Raw genomic sequence first — 23,530 nt, forward strand, 5'->3', positions numbered from 1 at the left:
GTATAGTTGATTTACAATGTGTTAGTTTCAGATGTAACAATTGATAGAGTCTTTGATCAGCCTGAACTGTGGTAATTATCACCTCTGTGAGGCATATTCACTTAACTAGGCTAAATCTCCATTATATTATATGCAAATTGGTCATGGTAAAATTGTATTTTAGATCTAGAGGAGTTCACAGCTAGAATAATTTATGTAGAACTGAACAATAAAATAAAGCGTTTTTAAAATTTCTTGATACGAATCAGAATATATCAAATATTCAATATTTAGTCCCTTATTTAACTGCCTTCCTACTGATTATCATTTTGGTAGTTGAATTTACTACTAATAATTTTGAGCTTTCTGGTGTTAAAAAAGGTGTCATTGAAATTTTGAGTCTCACCTTTGAAATTGTATGGATATGTTCTTTCTGTTCTTCATTTGCTCAAGGTTCAAGGATATATGTAGGATTTTTTAACAGCTTTATTGAGGTACAATTTACATATCATAAACTATACCCATTTAAAGTGAAAAATTCAGTGAGTTTTGACAGATTATGCACCCATGGAAACAACAGCAATCAAGATACAGAATGTTACCATCACCCCCAAGTTTCTTCCTGACCCTTAGCACAAGAGTTTTAGTAGTGACTCCTAAGTCTATGACTCTTTTACAGTGTTGATCTACCCTGGAATAAATCCCATTCGTGTTTAAAATGCTTAATTTTAAAATAAAAGTAAATCAACATATTCCCTCTGTTTTTGATTTTGGAGACTTTGAAATATCCAGTGAATATATAACATTCAAAATACAGGATGTTATCACATTTCAAATTGAGCAGCAGTAAACAATGAACTTTAAATCAAGTTCCTTAAACTGTTGAGAAATGAAGCAGTTATTTCTTAAGGGCTTTATTTCTCCTTATGCCTTCCTTCACTATGGATGGTTGGATGGATGGATGGATGGATGGATGGATGGATGGATGGATGGATGGGGATGCATACATACATACATACAAACAAATATAATCAGCCTAGAAAATGAGTTCAGATGTTTAGTTCAAGAAATTTCATGTTGATACTATAGACCAATTTGTAACAATTATATATTGAATGCCTAATATGTGTCAGAAGCAGTTAAATGCTGGAAATATAGAGGTGAATAAAAATAGACACTGTCTTTGGTCTCATGGGACTCACAGTCTTCTGGGGAAAACAGATGTTAATCAAATAATTACAGAAATGTGTGATTACTGCGAAAAGTGCAGATTTTTAAAAAGTTATATGGTGCTGTGAGAATGTATATTAAGGGGACCTGACTAGTGGAGTTCAGGGGCAGTGTTGGTAAGAGAAGGCTTCACTGAGGAAAGATGTGCAAACTAAAATCCAAAGGATCTGAGGAATTAACTCCATAGCAGTGAGGGCTGAGCAAGGGTGGGAGTGAAGCAGAACTGAGAACAGCATTTGCAGAAAGCTCTGTGGTGAATAGACAACATTGTCATTAGAAAGGGTTTGATGTATTCAAGGACCTACCGAAAAACAAAGACCCTTGAGACTGGAGCAATACAGAGAGAATGGTATGAGATGAGGCTGGGAAGATAGACAGAAAGCAGAAAATATAGAGACTTGCAGGCCACATTCAGAACTACAGTCTATATCAAAAGTGTGATGAAAAACCTTTGAAGGAAATTTTAACTTAGGATTGGTGACACCTAAAATTTTATCCTGACTGACTTTTTTCTTTCAAATGAATCTGGTAGCTTTAGTTTTAAAGCAGCATTCCCAGGATGTTTGATATTTCATCAGTCTCTCCTAATGTATATTATTTATTCAGTTGCTTTCTGCCTAACTGAACATTATTCTACCAGGATTTTCTGACGGACTTGGTGATGTCTGAGGTGGATCGTTGTGGAGAGCATGATGTCTTGATCTTCAGAGAGAACACCATTGCCACCAAATCCATTGAGGAATACCTCAAGTTGGTGGGACAACAGTATCTTCATGATGCATTGGGTATGGAGAAGAAAAACATCTGTTTTCTTTCCCTTTTGATTTTTAGACCCTCATGAAACAACCAAATGGAACTCAAATTCTGCATGTTATCTGGTTCTAGCTGATTAAAGTGTGAAAGTTGGAGTTTCAGCTGTAAGAAGTCTCTGCAATACTCAGCAGGGGAGGAACAGTAGATTGATTTCTTACACTATGTACCGAAAGAGAAAGTTCATCAGCATAGGCAGCTACCCCCATGCCCTCAAGTCCCTGAGATTCTGAGATACACAGTAATGTTAGTAATGAGATGTCATTTCTAGTTGACCTGTTTCCCCCAAAGTGTTGGGTATTTATATCATGATATAAATACATTACCTAAGTCTTGAAAGTGTTAGCATTTGTTATTATGCATCAAAAATGGAGAAACTCCTTCCAATTCCGACAACTCCCAATTTCTGCCTTCCAGACCTACAGAATTTTTCACAACTAATCTTTGTCCAATCAGTAGTTCTTAATGACTAGGCCACCCACTTGCAGCTCCATATTTGGTCGTGAAATTCAGGTGTTAACCACTGGAGTAAGGCACTGTGCTCGGCACTTTGATATACATTGTGATAAAGCAGACATGAGTTCCTTGAAGAACAGTGTCATTTTTTTTATCCCCATATCCCCAGTACTTCACATAGAATGTAGAGCAGCACCATCCTAAAGAAACATAATGTGAGTAATTTAAATTTTCTAGCAGTCACAGTGTAAAAACGGTAAGAGAAACAGGTAAATTTAATTTTGATAACATTTTATTTAACCCAATATATCCAAATATTATTTAATGTTATCAATGTAAGAATTATTAATGAAGTATTTTACTTTTTTCATTCTAACTCTTGAAATTGTGTGCATTTTCTATTTATTACACGTTCAGTTTGCACTAGCCAAATTTCAAGTGCTCAGCAGTCACCTGAGACTATCAAGAATAGACAATAAGGTATGAATGAATGGATAAATGTTTGCCCTTAGGGAGCTTACAATATAGAGAGATAAGAAAGATAAGGCTATCCCTATAACCAAAAAGAGAAAGAGAATCCTGTGCCTTTTCAAAAAATTAAAGAAATTGATTATACCTGATGGAATTATAAAATTTCCCTTGTGACATTTATGATGTGTGTGTGTAGCTCGAAGTTTAGCAAGGTTTATAAAAGCAGAGATTGGACAAGGGAAATGGCAGGGATTAACATAGGGGAAAGAACCTCATGAACAAAGGTATCGAGGTACCAGAGAACCAGGCATGTTTGGAATATAGCCAATTAGCTGGAAAATAAAGTGAAAAAGACAAGTCAACAACAACAAAAATGATTAGACAAATAACTAGAACCAATTAGTTGAGGGCCTTGACTGCCTGGCTGAGGAGTGTAGATTTTACAGTAATCATTGGTGAACGACTGGAAGTTTTGAGCAGGGTGTTTTTAATAGAATCAGTTTAACAGAGTGATTTAAATGGGTTGGTGAAGAAAGCAGCTGAACGTAGAGACCAGTTAAGAAGCCATTATAATAAGGAAGGCAAGAAATAACAAGACTTTGAATGAGGTAATCGCCAAGAGTAAGAGAAAAGTTGGATCTAAGAAATATTAAAGAAGTTGAGCTAATAGGACTTGGCAACTTTTCAGTTTATGAGAATGGGGCAGGGCGTGGTGGAGGAGGAGATCAAATATTACAGTGAATTTGGGGCCTTCCTGAGTGACAAGAAGGATGATGAGATTCTTAACAGAAAGAGAACATAAAAGTAGTAGGCTTGAAAGAATGAGAAATGATATTTTCACTTCACATGTATTCAACTTGAAGTTCAAGTAGGAAATCCCAGGGGTTCTAGGTAGGAAATCCCAAGACATCTGTGTAGCTGGCTGGTGAAAATTTAGGACTAAGTTACCCATGTGGAGGGAATCAATGAAACTACAAGATTACAGGAGCAGGAAGAGAATAGGGCCAAAGACAGATCTAACAATGCACCTGGTTTATGGTGTAGAAAGGAGCAGAGGAATCAGAGAAGTGGTCAAAGAGAGAGGAAGCATGCATGCACACGTGCAAAAAAAAGAAGGAAAATACTGTGTTTTAGACACCAAGAGGAAAAAAGTATCAATAGAGTCAGAGATTGAGGAAAGTAAAGATTAAAAAGAAAACATGGCTGTTGCATTTTGATGACTCATGATGGCTGGGACTGCTCTCAGGAGCACAGGAGCCAGGTTGCACAGGCTAAAAAGTGAATGACTGCTCAAGAAACAGGACCGTTGTGTTTACCTATGCTGGACTCACTGTAGTAGCAGTTAATTCCTACTTTGGAGAAGTACATTTTTTCTTCTCCTGCTTCCTATCTTCATACTTATTTCTTTTCTCTAAGTCATGTGCTTTAGTTTAAGATCTAATAGGAATTTAAAAGAAGACTAGTGAAAATGGATTTTCATTGACATTAGGAAAGGTACAGAATCAGAGTTTCACATAAAAAGCTTATACAGTCATATCATAAATTACATATCGTGGTTTGCTTTAATGATTTGCACTGCCTTATAAAAAGCAATGATGATGCATCTCAAACAGTATTCTCTATTCTGGGGAGATAAAGGTGTAGATATTTGTTGACCATCTACTTCTTAAAAATCAGATATTCATATTCTACTGTCAGTGTGCTAAATAGGCTTCCCAAATGAAATAATTCCTGCAGTGAAAAGGAGAGACAAGTCCTTTGTTAATCATTACAGTTAATTATTAACTGTCCTAGAATAGTTAAATAGCTGATTGGCTCAATGAGACCTGAAAATTGATTCAGTGAGCAGGGGAAGAAATTCAAGTAACCCCACAAAGATCTCTATTATATTTGTAACCCAAAAGCAAGGACCAGGGTGGTGAAAATGGCTACTGCTTCCAAGAGCACAAAGAAAATTAATTGGTAAGCTTCTTCAGGAAAGAGATTCTACTGTCTTCTCCCCATCTAACTCCCCATATTTCTAGTTAGCCTTTTTTTTATATATATAAATTTATTTTTGGCTGCACTGGGTCTTCGTTGTGGTACGCGGGCTTCTCATTGCGGTGGCTTCTCTTGTTGCAGAGCACGGGCTCTAGGCACGCGGGCTTCAGTAGTTGTGGCATGAGGGCTCAGTAGTTGTGGCTTGGAGACTCTAGAGCGCAGGCTCAGTAGTTGTGGTGCACGGGCTTAGTTGCTCCACGGCATGTGGGATCTTCCCGGGCCAGGGCTCAAACCTGTGTCCCCTGCATTGGCAGGTGGATTCTTAACCACTTCACCACCAGGGAAGTCCCTATCAGAAGTTTTAAATTAAAAGTCTTCACAGTGAAGTCTCAGTGAACCAAAAAATCAAATTAATAAGTACAGCTGAGCACTCTGAATAATTAAAGTTTTGTTGTATTTCGTACACTTTGGGCAAAAAAAAAATAAATAAATGTTATTTGCAGACTACCTGAAGAATTCTCAGAGAAAATTGAGTTAAAAGTTGCCAGTCATATTAAACAATATCTACCTGCCTTTTAGCCAGTCTTCATTTATCTTGATTAAAAGCGTTACTATTTACAGACTCTGCCTCAGTTAGACTTAAATTAAGTCTTTCATCTGTTAACCCCTTTTACCTTTCTAATTGAAATCAGTTTGCATGTTGATGCATCTGATCAACAGGAAACACCATCTTCTGTGACATATAGAAAGGTCTCTAAAAAGGCCTAATTTCCACCATTGGTGGCAGAGGCAAATTTCCTTTTAGCAATATGTCCGTACCTAATGGCTTATTTCTATACATGAAATTTGGATGCTAGATAATAATGAGTTAATGAAACATACCATAGAACATTCTAGGCACAAACTCAAATTTAAACAACATATTGAACACCCATCCTCTTTGTCCTTGATCTTTTTTTTTTAAAGGCAGGAGAGCAGACATGAAGGGATCATTAAATCTGTCTCAGTAATTTGTGATCGGCTAAACAGCTTCTAGGTGAAGATCTATAAAAGTTCACCTTTCAATGTGGTACTTTCCACACTATCAGACATAGGTTACAGTTTCTTTTTTTTTTTTTAATTTATTTATTTTTGGCTGCGTTGGGTCTTCATTGCTGTGCTTGCGGCGAGTGGGGGGTGGGGGGCTACTCTTCGTTGCGGCACGTGGGCTTTTCATTGTGGTGGCTTCTCTTGTTGCGAAGCATGGGCTCTAGGCGCACGGGCTCAGTAGTTGTGGCTTGCAGGCTCTAGAGCGTAGGCTCAATAGCTGTGGCATACGGGCTTAGTTGCTCCGCGGCATGTGGGATCTTCCCGGACCAGGGCTCAAACCTGTGTCTCCTGCATTGGCAGGTGGATTCTTAGCCACTGCGCCACCAGGAAAGTCCCAGGTTACAGTTTCAAAAATGAAAAGAATTTTCTCAAGTTTGGAGGATTTTAAATATATCATAATCAGGTAAAAGTAAAAAACTTTAGACAATTAATTTACTTCTGGACCCTTGAGTTGTTTATTTGGTTCTTGAAGAATAAAAGAAAAATACTCTCAAAATTCACAAGTTATTTATTAATATTAGTTATTATCTCCTGGAATAAGTATAACTCACCTAGGTATAAGCTGAATATTAATGATATAAATTTAGAGGTGGATTGATTTTTACATGAAGTATTTGACATTGATGACTTATTTTTAAATTCAGGTACTCTTTAAATGAGGTAAATTCTGTGGGAGCACATAGCATAGGTGATGTTGAGAATATGTTCAACAGAAATCCTGTGAGAGTTGGTAAACATTTTTAAAAGCCTTTTACCAATTTTGATTATTTCATTCTATGAAAAGTTATTTTAAATTTACAAAGTTTGTACATAACAATACTTATTATATGGAGCCCCTACTAAGTACCAGGCACCATATCAGACACTTTTCTTTTCATGCACTATTTTCAGATCCTCACCATAGCTCTAGAGGGTTAGAGTGATTAATGCTATTTTCCAAATAAAGCACCCAAAACTCAGACTAGTTAAGTGACTTCTCATGGCCCCACAGTTGGTTAAGTGATGGGTCCAGGATTTGACCCTAGATCTTTCTGGCTCCAAAGCCTTTACTTTTTCTCTGCACCACTTTCTTTTCTGTGCATCACTTAGATTCCTCTTCTCCAAGCATTGTTCTTCCAAATAATCAGTTCCCATCCTGTATCACAGCTATTTTTTAAATCTTTCATTTATCCTAGTACTAACCATTTTGATAGAAAATGCTCTTTGATATTGCTGCTGCCACTTAGTTTTTTATAGGAATTACTGTTCACTTTCATGAAATCTATTAATAACTAGCCTGAACTTCAGTTAATATAAGCAGATTTAAAAGGAGCTGTGAAAGTTCTACTCCTCTGTCATAAAGACCTATAAAAAATAAGAACATACTACCATCTCTAACAAATATTTATTGAGCCCCTGCAGTGCTTTGGAAGGTATTTAATAGGCTTGGGATTTGAACATGAATAGAACCCAGTCCCTGACCTTCAATGGTATTCATCCTAAAGATGAGACAGGCGTGTGAACAAATAAGCACAAAACAGTGTGAAACATAGAACAGAACAAATACATGGTATAGTGCATGGTGGAGGATAAACAGGTGATAAACAGGTAAGGTAAGGATTTGCTCTTTCAGGAAATACTGGGCATATCTCTATAGAGGCTAAGATATATGAACAGAGCGTCTAAGCTAAATTTATTTGGAAAAACATCCAAATTATATAAAGAGATGCTCTGCTATGTGCTGTGTTGAATGACTATCCCCATTAGGAGAGGTAAGCCTAGAGACCCTTACTGGAATCTGTGTTTGCACCAGTATTAGCAGTTAAAAGCATAGGTAGGCTAATCATTCAGACTTGGGTTATTTATTCTTCTAAAATAGTAACAACATTATTCATAAGGTAAAGAGGCTTTATAATAAGAATAAGTAATGAGTTCCTGCTATTTAAATATATTTGTGGTTTCAGGTAAAAGATTTAAAGTTGTAGCATTTTTTAAAGTAGTTTCATTATTCTTTTTGTAAATACCATGATGATGATGTTAATGAGTGCTGTTTTTCCACTTCCAGAGTAAGGAAAATAAACATGACGTATAGGAGGTGGTATCTCTTGGGTTCCAGAGCAATAACCCTTCGTGAACAGTGTTTTGTGCCCTCCATGTCAGGCATCAGAACGAATTCCCCATTACACATTTTAGTACAGAAATCCTACATTCTTTTATTCTCTTCAGGAAGACACTATTTATAGTTATACTGTCCGTCATCTTCTCTCTCGAAATAGGGGAGTTCATCAAAGCTTTGTATGAGTCAGATGAAAACTGTGAAGTGGATCCCAGCAAATGTTCATCTAGTGAACTGATAGACCATCAGAGCAACCTGAAAATGTGCTGTGAGCTGGCTTTCTGCAAGATCATCAACTCTTACTGGTGAGCTGCTGTCGGTGCTTCACTCCCTGCTATTGGAACTTCAGTTTTTCAATATGAGTTATCACAGTGTTAACTGTTATTTCCCAACCAAAGGAAGGACTTATGGGAAAAATTGAAAGTTTCCCTTATACAGTTTTGTCTAAAATCTAAACCTCTCTTGTAAGCAGAAGTTGCTCTGAACTATCCACATAAATATAATATTTCCCCAGAATATTAGCACCACATCATCTAATACCAAAAGTATTTTGAGGACTTTTAAACATATTTACTAGTGTCAAACAAATGTGTTAATGATTTTTGATCATTATTCTAACCCCAGCAATTGGTGAGATTTTGGAACCTTTTTGATGAGCAGTCTTTAGAGAGATTATGATGAGCTGTAGTAAACCAAATGGTTTAGTCAGGAGCCTCATGCCATTTTCCCACTTTGCAAAACTAAGTTTACACTAATTCCTGAGTTTTGTAGCTTTGGGTTTCTGGTCTCCATCTGGACGTCTATGAATTTTCCACCACTTCTCAGGCATGAATCAGAAGCTCTCTCTGTTAGGCCCTCCTCATAGCCTGGCTCTGTTGGGCCAGAGTGGGATCACCTGTGCTTCCTTGGGTTATAGTACTTTTATATTTGGTCCTTCTTCCTTCCCCAGTGTTTTCCCTCGTGAGTTGAAAGAAGTGTTTGCATCCTGGAAGCAGCAGTGCCTGAACCGCAGCAAGCAAGACATCAGCGAGCGGCTCATCAGTGCCTCGTTGTTTCTCCGTTTTCTGTGCCCGGCCATCATGTCTCCCAGTCTCTTCAACCTCATGCAGGAATATCCTGATGACCGCACATCTCGGACTCTAACTCTCATTGCCAAGGTCATCCAGAACCTGGCCAACTTTGCCAAGTAGGTGTCACTACCATAACCACTTTTTAACAACATTATTTAAAAAGTACATGAGGCCTAACCTTTGGATGAGCGTGGGGTGCCTCATAACTCATGTTACATGATTTCCATTGTGGTATTATTAAAAATAGCAAAAAAATTGTAATCAATTTGAATATTCACTTTATAGAGGAATGGTTAAGTAGTCTGTGCATTCAGTGGAATATTTGCAGCCACTGCAAGTTGTGTTTACAAAGAACCAATAGTATGCAAAATGATACAGATATAATTATATTAAATAAAAAGTTTTATTAAAAACTCCAGCCAAGGGCTTCCCTGGTGGCGCAGTGGTTGAGAGTCTGCCTGCCAATGCAGGGGACGCGGGTTCGTGCCCCGGTCTGGGAAGATCCCACATGCCACGGAGCGGCTGGGCCCGTGAGCCATGGCCGCTGAGCCTGCGCGTCCGGAGCCTGTGCTCTGCAACGGGAGAGGCCACAACAGTGAGAGGCCCGCATATAGCAAAAAAAAAAAAAAAAAAACTCCAGCCAAAAAAAAAAAAGATAGGATACCAAATGGTGCATATACTTTTATCCCAACAATATGAAAACACAAAAACCTAAGTATAGGAACATTGGGAAGAGCAATCAGTCAAAATTCTATGGTTACATTATCTAAGACAAGTGGCCTGGCCCCTTCAAAAAGTCAATATCATGAAAAATGGAAAAGATGGAGGAAGGACTGTTCTAGATTAAAAGAGACAATGCATTGCTTGAATCTTAATTGGATCTAAACTGGAACAAACATTTATAAAAATCATTTTGGGGACAATTGGTAAAATTTAAATATGAACTATATATGAGATAATTTATAAGTAATGTCTTTTAAAAGTTTTAGTGTGACGATGGCATTGGTTTATGTAAGCGTTTTTCCTTATTCTGGAGAAATAGGTGCTAATGTACTTAGAGGCTATGTCTGCAACTTAGTTTAAAATGGTTCAATCAAAAAAAGAGAAGAGAGTGAAAACAAACTTGGCAAAATGGGAACGGTTGGTTAATATAGGTGAATGGCATATGGGTGTACGTTGTATATTCTTTCAACTTTTCTGTAGCTTTCAACATTTTCAAAAGAAGTTAGGAGAAAGCAGTTGGAGAAGAAATGCACTGAACTGTAAATAGCAGATGTTTGGGTGGTGGAAAGGGTACACCTACCCTTTTTTCCTTCCACTTTTCATTGTTTTCAGTTTTTTCTTAAGTTTGTATAATTTTTATAATTTATAGAAAACAATTTTAAGAAATCACTGAGAAGCAATTCACACTGGCAAAATCAATCCCAGATTTACTCAGTATTGAAGCTTAAGTACAAGTTTCTAGCAGCAAGGTATTGAAGGAAAAGATTAGAACTTCAATGAGATACATTGTTTTCTAGCATGTGGCTTTTTAGAAGTGCACTATTTTAACTTTGTGTGCTCTATATATATGCTAACACAGAAATATACATGTTTGCCCATATTTGAGCTAATTCTTGTAAAAATTATTTCTAGTTTATTTTGGAACATGTTTTATGGGCTTAAACTAGTCCTGGAAGATAGCTAGAACCTAGACAGGCAAAGAAGAGAGGAAGTTCTCTAGTAGAAATAAATAGCATGAGCAAAGGCTTGGAGAAGAAAAAGAGTATAATGTATTTGGCGGACTTTGAAGAAGCTAGCAATATTGAAGGTTTATACTGATAATGAATGTTTACAATGGCTTTAAATACCAGGAAAAAAGGATTTTGTTTTTACCCTATAGAGAATAGAAAGCTATTCAAAGTTTTTGACTATTAATGTAATATTAAGAAAGTATGTTTTAGTATTTATCACTTATAGATAATAAACAAATTAGTCACCTCCCCAAAATTAAAAAAAAAATGTATAGCTCTGTGTAAAGTCAATTCAAAATGATCACATCTCTTTTCCTGAATATGTTCTTTCTCATTTTCTCTCCCTCTGCTTCAGATTTGGTAACAAAGAAGAATACATGGCATTCATGAATGATTTTTTAGAACACGAATGGGGAGGAATGAAGCGCTTTCTTTTAGAGATCTCTAATCCGGACACCATCTCAAACACCCCAGGCTTTGATGGTTACATTGATCTGGGCCGAGAGCTTTCAGTTTTGCATTCCTTACTGTGGGAAGTAGTTTCCCAACTTGATAAGGTAAAGTAGGCGGGAAGGGTAACAGGAGATGGGAGGTAGAGAACCCTAATGTACCTGGATTCTGGAGAATATCTACAGAGTAATCACATTCATGCTTTCTGCTTGTTGAAAGCAACCTTTTGCCCTAGAAGTCTGGGAGGAAATAGTTATGATTTCTGAGTAAAATATGTGCCCTACAAACCAGGAAATTCTAATAAGCCACAAAATTATTAACATATATTTTTAAGTAGTTACCTGAATTAATGGAATATATATTTCTATAAACAAATATGTTTGTGTATTTGCCTAGAAACTAATATCAAATATTGTTGTATGAAGCCTTATTCATGTATAGTAGAGTGAGAAGAAACCTCATGTAGTAATTTCTAATGGAAGTGTGGACTTAGAAAAATACTGAGACTATCACGTTTAAGTAACTTACCATGAGATTTATATTTATCATGCAAGTCAGAGGGTTTAATATAACTATTAGTACCTATAGAGTTATGTGGGATCTGAAAATCCTGATGTTTTCTTTTCATCTGCAGATGTGAATTAAGAATAGAGAAAACAATTATCATTTTTAATCATTTATTTTCTGACTATAAGCTAAGAATTTTTTTGTATACCATATTAATAACTAAATATATACCATGCCAGTCATTTTCTTCCTTCTCGAATTTTGCAAAGAGGAATAGAATTTGTTATGGAAAACAGTCTAACAGACTCTGGCTAGGTTTATCACAATAATTATTTATTGATGTTTTTGTTTGCTACAGCTACTTTATAAATATCTGTGGTGGTATGTTAGAATAACTTCAAAAAACAAAGTTATTTTTCTGTGATAAGAATTTTTTTATTTGTTTTCCTCCATTTTCCTATTATCTTTATTTTTTTGAGTCAGAACATTTTTTATTTTTTTAATTTTATTTTATTTTTTAATACAGCAGGTTCTTATTAGTTATCTATTTTATACATGTTAGTGTATATATGTCAATCCCAATCTCCCAATTCATCCCACCACCACCACCACCCCCAATTATCTTTAAAAACATTGCACCAATAAAATGAGGGAGAGGGGAGTAAAACCTATTAACAAAGACCACTTTCCTGAGGAAATATAAATGGTAGGGTGTCCACTGGTGCCCAAAACATTTGTAAAATAATAAGCTGTTTCTTATTCTCAAGGACCCCTTCTTAACTTTTAGAAATGCTAGCTAGATTTTAAGTTGCAGCTATGCCGAGGGTAAATTCCTTGGATATGAATCATGGCTCAAGAGAGTCAAGCAAGTAAAGACATTCTTCAGATGGCATCTGTACTCATTTGAGCAGGGTAGAAGAGTCTGTTGAGAAGACAATGAAAACCTGGAGGCAGCCATGTAAAACTGCCTCATGGATGAAGGTTCCCATAAGACCCCATGAGAATGAGAATTCCCCAAAGAAAAAAATGATTGAGATGGATAAAGCAAATCATAAAAAGTTATTCCTCACTGAATAACTGCATCAGTGGGATGCAGATACAGTTATCTTCTGAAATCAACCTGGTTTATTCAGGGTCGAGGTCTTTTTAACAGGCTTTGCTGTGTAAACACACGTTCTCCTTTTTAAGTTCTGTTTGGTCCTGGGAACCAGCAGTACATCTATCTAGACACATCTCATAGATGTGTCATAACTTTGCTGTTTAAATTTTTTTTAAAAAATTGTCTTGCTGATGCAAACTCAGCTGGCAGTAGGTCAGGGTTCCCAAGATTAAATGGCTAGTGGATGGCAATATCAACTGTGTGCGCTGCAGTGCTCTGGACCCCTGAATGCAACACCTTCTTGTATGTTGGCATGCATTTCTTTCCTCACATGATCCCTTTTCTTTGGAAGTTTCATCACACTAGCCAATCCTCTGGTCTTAAAGTTCTTTTTGGTTAGAAGGTGTTTGGTTCTTCCCCTACCCTACCCCACCTTGATCTACCAGCCTCCCAAAGATTTAGTTTGCTTTGCATGTCTATTTTAGTTGGAATGGCAATAGTTTGGTTGTTTTGAGCATGTCTTTTAATTTTTATTTGCATAATCCTAATTTCTATTTCCTTTCTTTCCTCGATGTCTGCTGCATCTTGTTTCGCCTCCTCCATTCATCTCGACGCCATGGTTCTGCTGCTCCATAACAATGCATTATGAACCTGCCACTCCCATATGCAAACACCTACCCTTCCCTCCAACCTCCACCCCTCCATCAATGGGCATCGTTGTCCCAAAAACAATCTGTGGTGGATGTCGCAATGCTTATTATCCAATTAGGGTGAAAATTCCTTCCTACAGGCGACCGTGGCAAAATTGGGACCTCTCCCTCGTGTTCTTGCTGATATTACCAAATCTCTGACTAATCCTACACCAATACAACAGCAACTGAGACGCTTCACTGAGCATAACTCCAGTCCAAATGTCAGTGGAAGCCTCTCCTCTGGGCTGCAGAAAATTTTTGAAGACCCTACTGACAGGTATGAATTTCAGAGAGAATTGGAACTACTTATCTCAGAGGGAGATAATATGTAGAGATTTGGGAAAAATCTATTTAACTTACTTGTTGAATTTACAACTTTAAAATCATGAGCAGTTGGAAAGAATCTTCTGAGATAAATCCAATTGTTTGTCATAATAATACACATGATCTAGGATACTTATTTTCTAGAATGATATTGTAGAGTTATATTCAACAAACTTATAAAAAGAACCTATGTTCTGCTTAATGGAAGACTAAGAGCTCTATGAAATTGATATTTTCGGGTATTATAGCGCTCAAAAATCTGAGAACCTCAGTCGAAAATATTTTAGAGCTGGCTGTGTCAGCTGAACAGGTAGATACAGTGTTGATGCTTAGACTTTGTTTTCTGTATTGGCAAGACTTGTGTCTTTAGTAGGGACCCTTTGGTTGTGCACTCAGGGCTTCTCGAAGGTTTAGACAGAACCAATTAACTATGAATTGGAATACCTTGGGAGGTTTAAAACCTAACTAGGAAATGATTGGAATTCTAGTAAAAATCTAAGACAGGGATGGAGTGGTCTATACAGTGTTATTCTCCACCTTTGAAGAAAAACTAAAAATGTTGGATCGTATCCTAAGAATTGTGATGATGAAGTCTGTGTTTAGAAACCAATGTAAGTCTCCACACCAGGCCTCTGAGCCTTCTGAAGAGTTCATGTGCTTGAGTTGAGGAATCTTAACTCTGCTGAATTTGCCTCAGGAGTAATTAAGGGTCCTTTCTTTTTCCACAGTGATTTGCATAAACTAAAATCTCCAAGCCAGGACAACACAGATAGCTATTTCAGAGGGAAAACTTTATTGCTGGTTCAGCAAGCCTCCTCCCAGAGCATGACTTACTCTGAAAAGGATGAAAAGGAAAATAGCCTTCCTAATGGCCGGAGCATCTCCCTCATGGACCTTCAGGACACTCATGCCGCCCAAGTGGAGCATGCGTCTGTCATGCTTGACATGCCAATGCGCCTGACTGGAAGCCAGCTTTCCATAACCCAGGTGGCCAGCATCAAACAACTTCGGGAAACCCAGAGCACTCCCCAGAGCGCACCCCAAGTGCGAAGGCCCCTGCACCCAGCCTTGAACCAGCCAGGCAGCCTCCAGCCCTTGTCATTCCAAAACCCTGTCTATCACCTCAATAACCCCATTCCAGCAATGCCAAAGGCCTCTGTGGATTCCAGTTTGGAGAACCTAAGCACTGCCAGTTCCAGGAGCCAAAGTAACAGTGAAGACTTCAAACTCAGTGGACCCAGCAATAGCAGCATGGAAGATTTCACCAAACGTAGCACTCAGAGTGAGGACTTCTCCAGGCGGCACACTGTGTCGGACAGACACATACCTCTTGCTCTGCCACGGCAGAATAGCACGGGGCAGGCCCAGATCCGAAAAATGGACCAGGCTGGGCTAGGTGCCCGAGCCAAAGCCCCACCATCCCTGCCACACAGTGCTTCCCTACGTAGCACCGGGAGCATGTCACTGGCATCTGCAGCTCTGGTGGCCGAACCTGTGCAAAATGGGAGCCGGTCCCGGCAGCAGTCCTCTTCCTCCAGAGAGAGCCCTGTTCCCAAAGTGAGAGCGATCCAGAGACAGCAGACACAGCAGGTAGGGGTGAGTGCTGGAGGGGGCTGCCAGGTACTTGGTCCAACTGTTTCCTCGGTTCTTTATATATAAATCATTGAGAAATCCAATTGCTAGCAGGGTTTCCACTTAAAACTATTTTTTGCAACCTTTTAATGGAAGAGGAAATGAAAAGTTTGGGAGGCTTCTGGCTAGATGAGGCAGCAGAATGTAGCTTGCCTCATTACTCTTTAGGAGACTGTAACAACCACTCCAGGGGACTTTCTGTCTCTTCAAGCAGCAGAGCCATGATCTCAGCACTGAGAACAATCTGTGATGTTGAGTAATAATTAGACACTTAAGCTGTGAATCTGCAGGCCAGATCAACTAGGATATATTTTGGGAATCTGGACATTAATCCTCCTTAATTTTTTTTCTTAAGTTTCCAGAATAAGTTTTGCACTTTCAGCCAAGAGTTTAACGTAACTGCTCTCTACTCCATCCCCCAACTCCCTCTGGAAGTAGTAAGTCCCCGTGTGCCTTTTCCTGGAAATGGCTAGAAAAATAAACAACTGAGCACCTATAGAAGCAAGGTAAAGAAGAGAGGTAAAAAGATAGAAACACAGGTGGTTGACAAGTATTCTCTAAACATTTATGAAAATCTCTTATATTTCTATTTACATGGACAAGCCCAGCTCGTGTCTCACCTAAATTTAATATAAGATGATCAAACTTTTTTCTTCACAAATAAAAATGTTCCTTAAGAATTTTATCATATCTTCTTTACAGATTACATTTTCAGGCACCAATCCATATTTGCTCTTGAAATAAACTAAGAACCTTATGAAGGTATATATATATACATATCTTACTTTCATCTAAAAAAGATTTTTCTCCTATAAAAAGCTTTGTTGAAGTTTTTTTGAAACCTAATTCTACTTTATTTGTATTAGGGAGCTTTGTGATTAGAAGAGTTCTATGACAAATCCTTTTGTCAGCAGAATCACTGGTCAGAGGAGACTGCAGTGAGACCCCCAATGTATCTCTTTAGTATATTTGCGTTTTTATAGGTAGGCATTTACTGATTGGGCTGCTTCTTCCACCACCCTTGCCTCTACTTTGATAATTATTGTTTAAAAAAAAAATTAGAACATTTACAGAATCCTTAGATACAGAAGTAGAAGAAGGGACGAAAACTTAAGCTGATTCTGGTAGGCAACTTCCTGGGCAAAACCTCCTAGTTGGTCAGTTCTTTCCTGAGAAATAAACTTTTTCTTCAGTCTTAAATTTTTCATTTTTATTTTGTTATATTTCCCCAAATTTCACCAATTCATTTGATTTAATACACATTTTCATTTAAAGAAAAGGAAAAAAGATTATACTCTATTAATTTACATAATGATTATATTATATAATTTTTTCCTTTTCTTTAAATGAAAATGCTTTTATATATATATCTTTTATATATATGTCATATATGTACATTTAATTTACATTAGGAGGCTATCAGTCTCTCCCACCTTATTGTGAATTTGATTTTTTGCTAGCTTCTAGTTGAGATCAACCCCTTTCAGAGAATTAAATTGTTGACTGAGAGGAGAAAAGAAAGATAAGTAATTTCAGAGATGCAGCACTGTGTGGAGGCAGATGTCTACGTGGGGGTTCAGTGCAACTTGAAGGCCCTGAGGATGAGATAAGAAGTAGAGAAGAATATCAGATTGGCAGAGAGTGGCAAGACAGGGCACAGGGCGGGCCCTCTGCCTACTTTTCAAAGGTGGATTTAGTCCCAGCCCTGGAGAGAAAAGAAGGATGCTTACCCTTCCCTCCTGTATCATGTTGTCCTCAATTCCCAGGACCCGTGACTCAGACTGACTGTTTATAGATATTGTAAATTAAATAGCCTTCTGTGTGATCATCGGAAACGAATTGTCATTTATAATATTTGTGCTGTAGGAAAATATAACACCTATCATATAAGCACTACGTGTTTCTGTGCGTGAATAGAAAGCTGTTTGGATAGATGGGAGGTAGGAAATGCATATATGGTCTTCAGATAACCAATTAAAATACTTTTGAGCCATAGCCATTAGTGAGCTTGGGAATGTCTGTGTTATGTTGGCATGAAGTGAGGCATAGCCACAGCACTGCTTTACATATTCAGCCCTGTTTGTGCCTTTGCTGGTGCTGCCACTGTCATACCAGTTATACCATAAATCACTGTATTTTGATTGCTCAATTTTCTGTTTTTTCTACACTGGCTTTTTCTATGCAGATGTTTTATTCTTTCAAACGTACGTTATTTTTTTTTTGTTGTTCCTTATCATTTTTGCTTGCTTTTCTCATCTCTCTCCCATGAAGTCTCTGATGTTCTATATAATCAGCACATTTTTTACGTAAATTCCTTTACATATTTTAATTGCAAGTTGTGTTGGGGAATTCTTCTCTCCCAAAAACTGGAGGATTTCTTTGTGGGGATTGTTCTGCCAGCATTTGTAATTATTGGAGGTTTTGTCCCATGCAAATTCCATTTGTATCTTAGCACAAAGGAGCGGCCACTGTTGGCAGTGTAACTAGCTTCAGTCTTCTCCATTTGCTGAGTAGGAAGGAAATAAAATCCTAGTTCTACAGAGAAGGAATTTTTTGACCCTTTTTGGCCTCCGTTTGGATTTCTTTTTAATCATTTTCCTCTCCATCTTGTTTTTTTGTGTATCATGTATTCTGTGCACATAATAGACTCTATTTACAATATATGAGTTGTTCAGATTATAGCGTGTTACCTAACCTTAGAAATTCTAATTTGAAGAGGCTTTTTAAATAGGTATTTGACAAGCCTATCAGAATGATGCTACAGTTTTCACATTTGGATTTGTTGAACCCTCTCCTAACCAACCTTTTCAAGGATTCTCAGAGTTTACTTACTAATTTAGTCAGCTCTTTCTTTGGTGTTTATAGCAATAGTGTTATTCATTTATGGGGACCTGACTATTTCAGACTACGGAGAAGCTGAAAGCAACAAGTCTTATTTATATCTAGTAAATAAACAGGGAACCAGCCTGTTCTCAGTCATCCTCAGCATAGCCAGGCTAACTATAGGATCAGTGAAACTGCTTTCTCAGGCCCTTTTGCCCTAAAGCATTATTATTTTTCCCAGAGAAGCCCTATAAAAGCTTTATCTCAAAAGGGTGATATTCCTAATATGAATCCGTGCTCCTTTTCATTTCATCTTTTTCATCCTTCATTTTCTTTAATGATCCACTGTTGGAAGTCAATGAAGAAAATGCTCTTCTTAAGGCTATAGCTAAGCAAGATGGCATCTGAAACATTTACCAACCTCTTTTCTCAATTTCTTTGACTATAAACTAGAGGTAATAAATTTTGTTAGCTATCCAGCTTATAAAGGAGATAGAACAATCACTGAGGAAAAGCCTTTGATGTACTTCCAAAGGATTGGAGGAAAAACATAGGGTATCCTTCTCTTAGTAATAAATTATACTTTGGTAATGAATTCTAAAGAGAATCCAAAGTAATAATAAATGAATAATATTTTATTGAGCATCAATTGTGCAATGACATAGTCACTACCATTCCAAAAGAAAAAATATTCTGTGATATATGGTGCCATGCTTCAAGGGTTGACAGTCAAATCAGGAAATAAGACCAGCACTCAGAAGACCAACCAAGTAGATGTAAAAGACAGTATATAGTTCTTTCATATGAAGAACATATTACAATAAAAAATAATTTTGAAAAAAATTTTGAAATAAATATCACCTCCATAGTCTTCAGTGTAGATAAAACTATTTCTGATTTGTTCAATATTACTTTTCTGCTCTTTATAATTATGTAAAGGTTTTATCATAAATACAAGGAATAGTTATATTAGTCTGATTTATTTTTTTTAAACTTATTGACCACCTACCGTATGCCATGCAAAGTGCTAGGGTATATGAGGAAGTGGTTGAAAAACAGATTCAACCAATAAAATAGGAATAGACTGGAATGCCCAGTTCCCATTGTACACTGTCTCATAATTCACTGGACATTGTTAGTCCTTCTGAAGATATGGTAGCTACCACCAACACCAGTGAAATGAACCAACTCTTTGTTTTTACAGCTTCTCACTTTACATTTTATGCCTAGATTACCTAAGAAGTTGTTTTTAATATGCTTTTAGGGGATAAGATCTCTCTTTAGTATGTTCTTAGGGATACTATTAGCTTGTACTGCATTTATTGGCATTCAATAAATAGTTACTCGTAACAAATCACAGGGGAAGAAAGTTCTTGCGAACAACATATTGTTAACTATAAAACAGAAAGCTACTGAATTAGCTTCCTTGAAGTTACAAATTCCAAACATTAAAGTTATTCATTTTAGTGGCTACTTTATCTCAAGCAGCAGCTGAATAGAAAATCCTGGTTTCACAGAAAAGCAGCTCTCCTGTGCCCTATGTGGTAAAGGGATAAGATTCTAAAATTAAAAAGGCATTTGTCTCCTTTAAGTATTGACTTTCTAGTAATTTTTAAAGACTCAGAACCACAATATTTTGCCTTTCAGGTGTACATATATCAAATAAAAACCTAAACCCCTTTTTAAACTATTTTTCTCTAAATACTAAAGCAATTTATTGTGCTCTGCTTTCAAAATCCAGTAGGGGGAGAACTAGGGTGTTTGTGTGTGTGTGTGTGTGTGTGTGTGTGTGTGTGTGTGTGTGTGTGTGTGTGAAGTACCTTGTAGTTTACAAACTGCTTTTACATGCCATCTCATTTGTTTCTCATAACTTTTGAAGTAGATAATTATTATCTTTTTTAATATAAATGATACTATAGTCTATAGGTCAGTGTTTCCAAAGTGTGATACTCAAAACTATTTAAACATACAAGGTATTTAATCAATCATTTAATTATTTTAACACATATTAGAAAAATATCTAACTATTAATATGTATTTATAAATTTATAATATATATAACATTAAACTCATGATTTTACTGATAATATTGCTTAGCATAAGGACTTAGCTAACTGAAAAAGGTTGTTTTAAAGAGATGATAAATAATATATCAGTGACAACGTGGTTATGACAAAAATAATGAGAATGATACACAAATGAATCAAGTATAAGAAGCCTGCCTACCATAGTGGAGATGAAGGTAGACTTTTTAAGAACTGAGGGTACTGAAGTTTAAGACATGTTTATGATTTTCTTGACACAGTGGAGAAAATGGCTTTAAAGAAGGAATTTCTAAAAGTTCATTCACCGTTGCTTGTGTGTGCCTCAGGCATGAAGCTGTTTTTTATCGATATGTATCTGTAATCTGTTTGTAAATCAGCCAAACCAGGTTCTTCTTCAAACCTTTAGGAAATGCCCTCATACTACTTTTGTATGAATATTTTTTAAAGTCTCTCCCAAATAACATTTTTGTCTCTGCAACCAGTTTTTTTCATCTAGTCTTTCTAAATCTCAAAGTCATCAAGATACCCCTTATTTTAACATATCTATATATTTAGAGTTTAGCCGGGGTTTATTCCAAAATGACGTAAAGATTCTTAAGGTACATAGCTCTGCATGGGAGAGAAAATTCCCTTCCAATTATTTATAGAGTATTGGTCCTCAAAATAGAAATTCATTTTAATTATAAAAAGGCTAACTCACATAAAAATGCTTTGTTCTGTCTATCTGTCTCTCTTTCTTCTCAAGAAAGCCAGAGAAAAAGAATTTGTTGTCTGTTTCTAGCACTGTTTATGGAGAAAGCACTAATGTTCAGTAGCCCAATATAAATTGTCATATCCAGGGCCAGTTTTCTAAGCATAAATGCAGTAATAACATCTAAGTTCTATAGCACTCCATAGTTTCCAAAGAGCTTTCACATACATTATATTGTTCAGTCCTTACAACTCCCTGGGAGATGGTCAGGATAGGTGGTGATGTTGGTGGTAGCCCTATTCAATAGATTTGGAAAAAAGTATTTAAGAGATTAAGTGACAATGTAAGTAGCAGAATTGCTACTCAAAGCCAGAATTCTTATCACTCTGCATATCTATTGGAAAAGGCCAATTTACCTAGCTATCCTAACTGGATAGAAATATCCCTTAGACTATGTTGATGTCCACTGTTTTGATCCTGTATTCATCAAGAAACTTTCTGGTAGAATATGGACTTCTGAGTGATGTTAACCCATGAAGAAGTCAGTGTCTGTAAAAATGACCAATATCACTTTTTTTCTCTTTCCCTAAATGGTTGATGTGAAAATTAAGAATTTGGCATTCTGATATATAAATGGGTACCTTGTGAGTTGTTTAGCATTAATCAATTCCTTGGTTCCTGATCATCCCTGGTTAAGCAGATGTTTCCTCACCTGAGCAATCAACCATCAACTTGTGCTTTCCTTCTCTCATTCTGTCATCATCGTAATTTCATTAGGTAATGACCTAATGAAACCATTGGACTAATTAACAATTTTAAGGCCTTGGCTTTCCCTCTTTGGAGGGAAAAAACGGCAGGTTCTTAGATGTGATTTCTATTCACAACATTTCAGAAGATTTTATCCTTGTATAAATGGATATTCTCTTGCCTCACCACCAGCCCTTGCAATAACAAAATATTATTTAGAACTGGGAACATTTAACCGAAAACAGGGATCACAATAATGTCTTCTAAGAATAGCTCTCTTTGTGAAACCTAACTGTGGATGAGCTCTTTTTGGAGATGCTAATAGGTATTTCTGACGCAGGTTCAGTCACCTGTGGACTCTGCCACAATGTCCCCAGTAGAGAGGACAGCAGCCTGGGTTCTGAACAATGGGCAATATGAAGAAGATGTAGAAGAAACCGAGCAAAATCAAGATGAAGCCAAGCATGCCGAGAAGGTAGAACCTAGTCTGTCTTTATTGCTCGCACAGTGATAGGCCACCCAAAGGGTCGTCTAGCCAAGGAGATGATCTCCCCAGCTTCAGCTCCACCTCTTATGTTAACCCTTATATACGTATCTGTGTATGATAATTCAGTAGTGTCTGTGTTTGAAAATATGCGGAAATGTCTATCAAGCTGGGGTGGGAGGATTAGCTCTAATTTTTTTTTTTTTTTTAATATGAGGTGACTTAACTTGGAGAAAACTCTGCTACTCGTTTCTGGTCATTTTAGGTGAATATTTAGTGTTTCTGTATAACTAACCAAACTCAAGATTACCCTTGGACTAGACTTCCTTTCTATATCTTTGTAATGATTTTGTCTTTTTTTGTTTTTCTTTGTTTATTTATTTATTTATTGGCTGCGTTGGGTCTTCGTTGCTGTGCAAGGACTTTCTCTAGTTGCCACAAGCAGGGGCTACTCTTTGTTGCGACGTGCAGGCTTCTCATTGCAGTGGCTTCTCTTGTTGCAGAGCACAGGCTCTAGGCACATGAGCTTCAGTAGTTGTGGCTTGCAGGCTTCAGTAGTTGTGGCTCGTGGGCTCTAGAGCGCAGGCTCAGTAGTTGTGGTGCATGGGCTTAGTTGCTCCGCGGCATGTGGGAATCTTCCTGGACCAGGGCTCAAACCCGTGTCCCCTGCGTTGCTAGGCAGATTCTTAAACACTGCGCCACCAGGGAAGTCCCTTTTTTTGTTTTTCTTTTCACCTTTTCTGGGTAAAGAACTTGTAACACTATAGCTGATTTTTTAAAAGACATTGACTAAAAAAAAAACGACATTATCTATTGCTTCAGTTTTGTTTCGTTTTGTTAAGAAAAGCTGACATGAAGAATAAGGATTATCAAACAAGAACATTGACATCATGTATGGCATTACCTCATTAACAACCAGACAAGTAGCTTCTGCTTACTTATCAGCAGGAACCTAAACTATTCTTATTGATGTAGTCTACCTCTTCAAACTGTATAAGAACTGTCATCTTTGACCTTCTGGATTAATAAGGATAGTGTAGGACCATGACGTTGGACAAGCAGAAGCTAACTGTCTGATTGTCAATTAAATGGAATATTATGTATAAATACATTGCATTTTACA

At 37.1% G+C, this 23,530-nt stretch overlaps 1 protein-coding gene across 2 annotated transcripts in view; it reads left to right on the forward strand.

Moving 5' to 3' along the window:
* RASAL2 (RAS protein activator like 2) overlaps nt 1-23,530 on the forward strand; it is a 378,593-nt gene that overhangs the window by 347,101 nt on the left and 7,962 nt on the right. Inside the window, exons 9-15 of one of the 2 annotated variants that reach the window (XM_065873636.1) lie at nt 1,850-1,994; nt 8,271-8,415; nt 9,060-9,296; nt 11,269-11,470; nt 13,739-13,938; nt 14,714-15,575; nt 22,264-22,398. In XM_065873636.1, coding sequence (XP_065729708.1) covers nt 1,850-1,994; nt 8,271-8,415; nt 9,060-9,296; nt 11,269-11,470; nt 13,739-13,938; nt 14,714-15,575; nt 22,264-22,398 — 1,926 coding nt within the window. The remainder of the gene's footprint in view (nt 1-1,849; nt 1,995-8,270; nt 8,416-9,059; nt 9,297-11,268; nt 11,471-13,738; nt 13,939-14,713; nt 15,576-22,263; nt 22,399-23,530) is intronic. The other variant, XM_065873638.1, reaches the window with a different exon arrangement.

This window comes from Phocoena phocoena, chromosome 1, assembly GCF_963924675.1.
Source record: "Phocoena phocoena chromosome 1, mPhoPho1.1, whole genome shotgun sequence".
Taxonomy (NCBI): domain Eukaryota; kingdom Metazoa; phylum Chordata; class Mammalia; order Artiodactyla; family Phocoenidae; genus Phocoena; species Phocoena phocoena.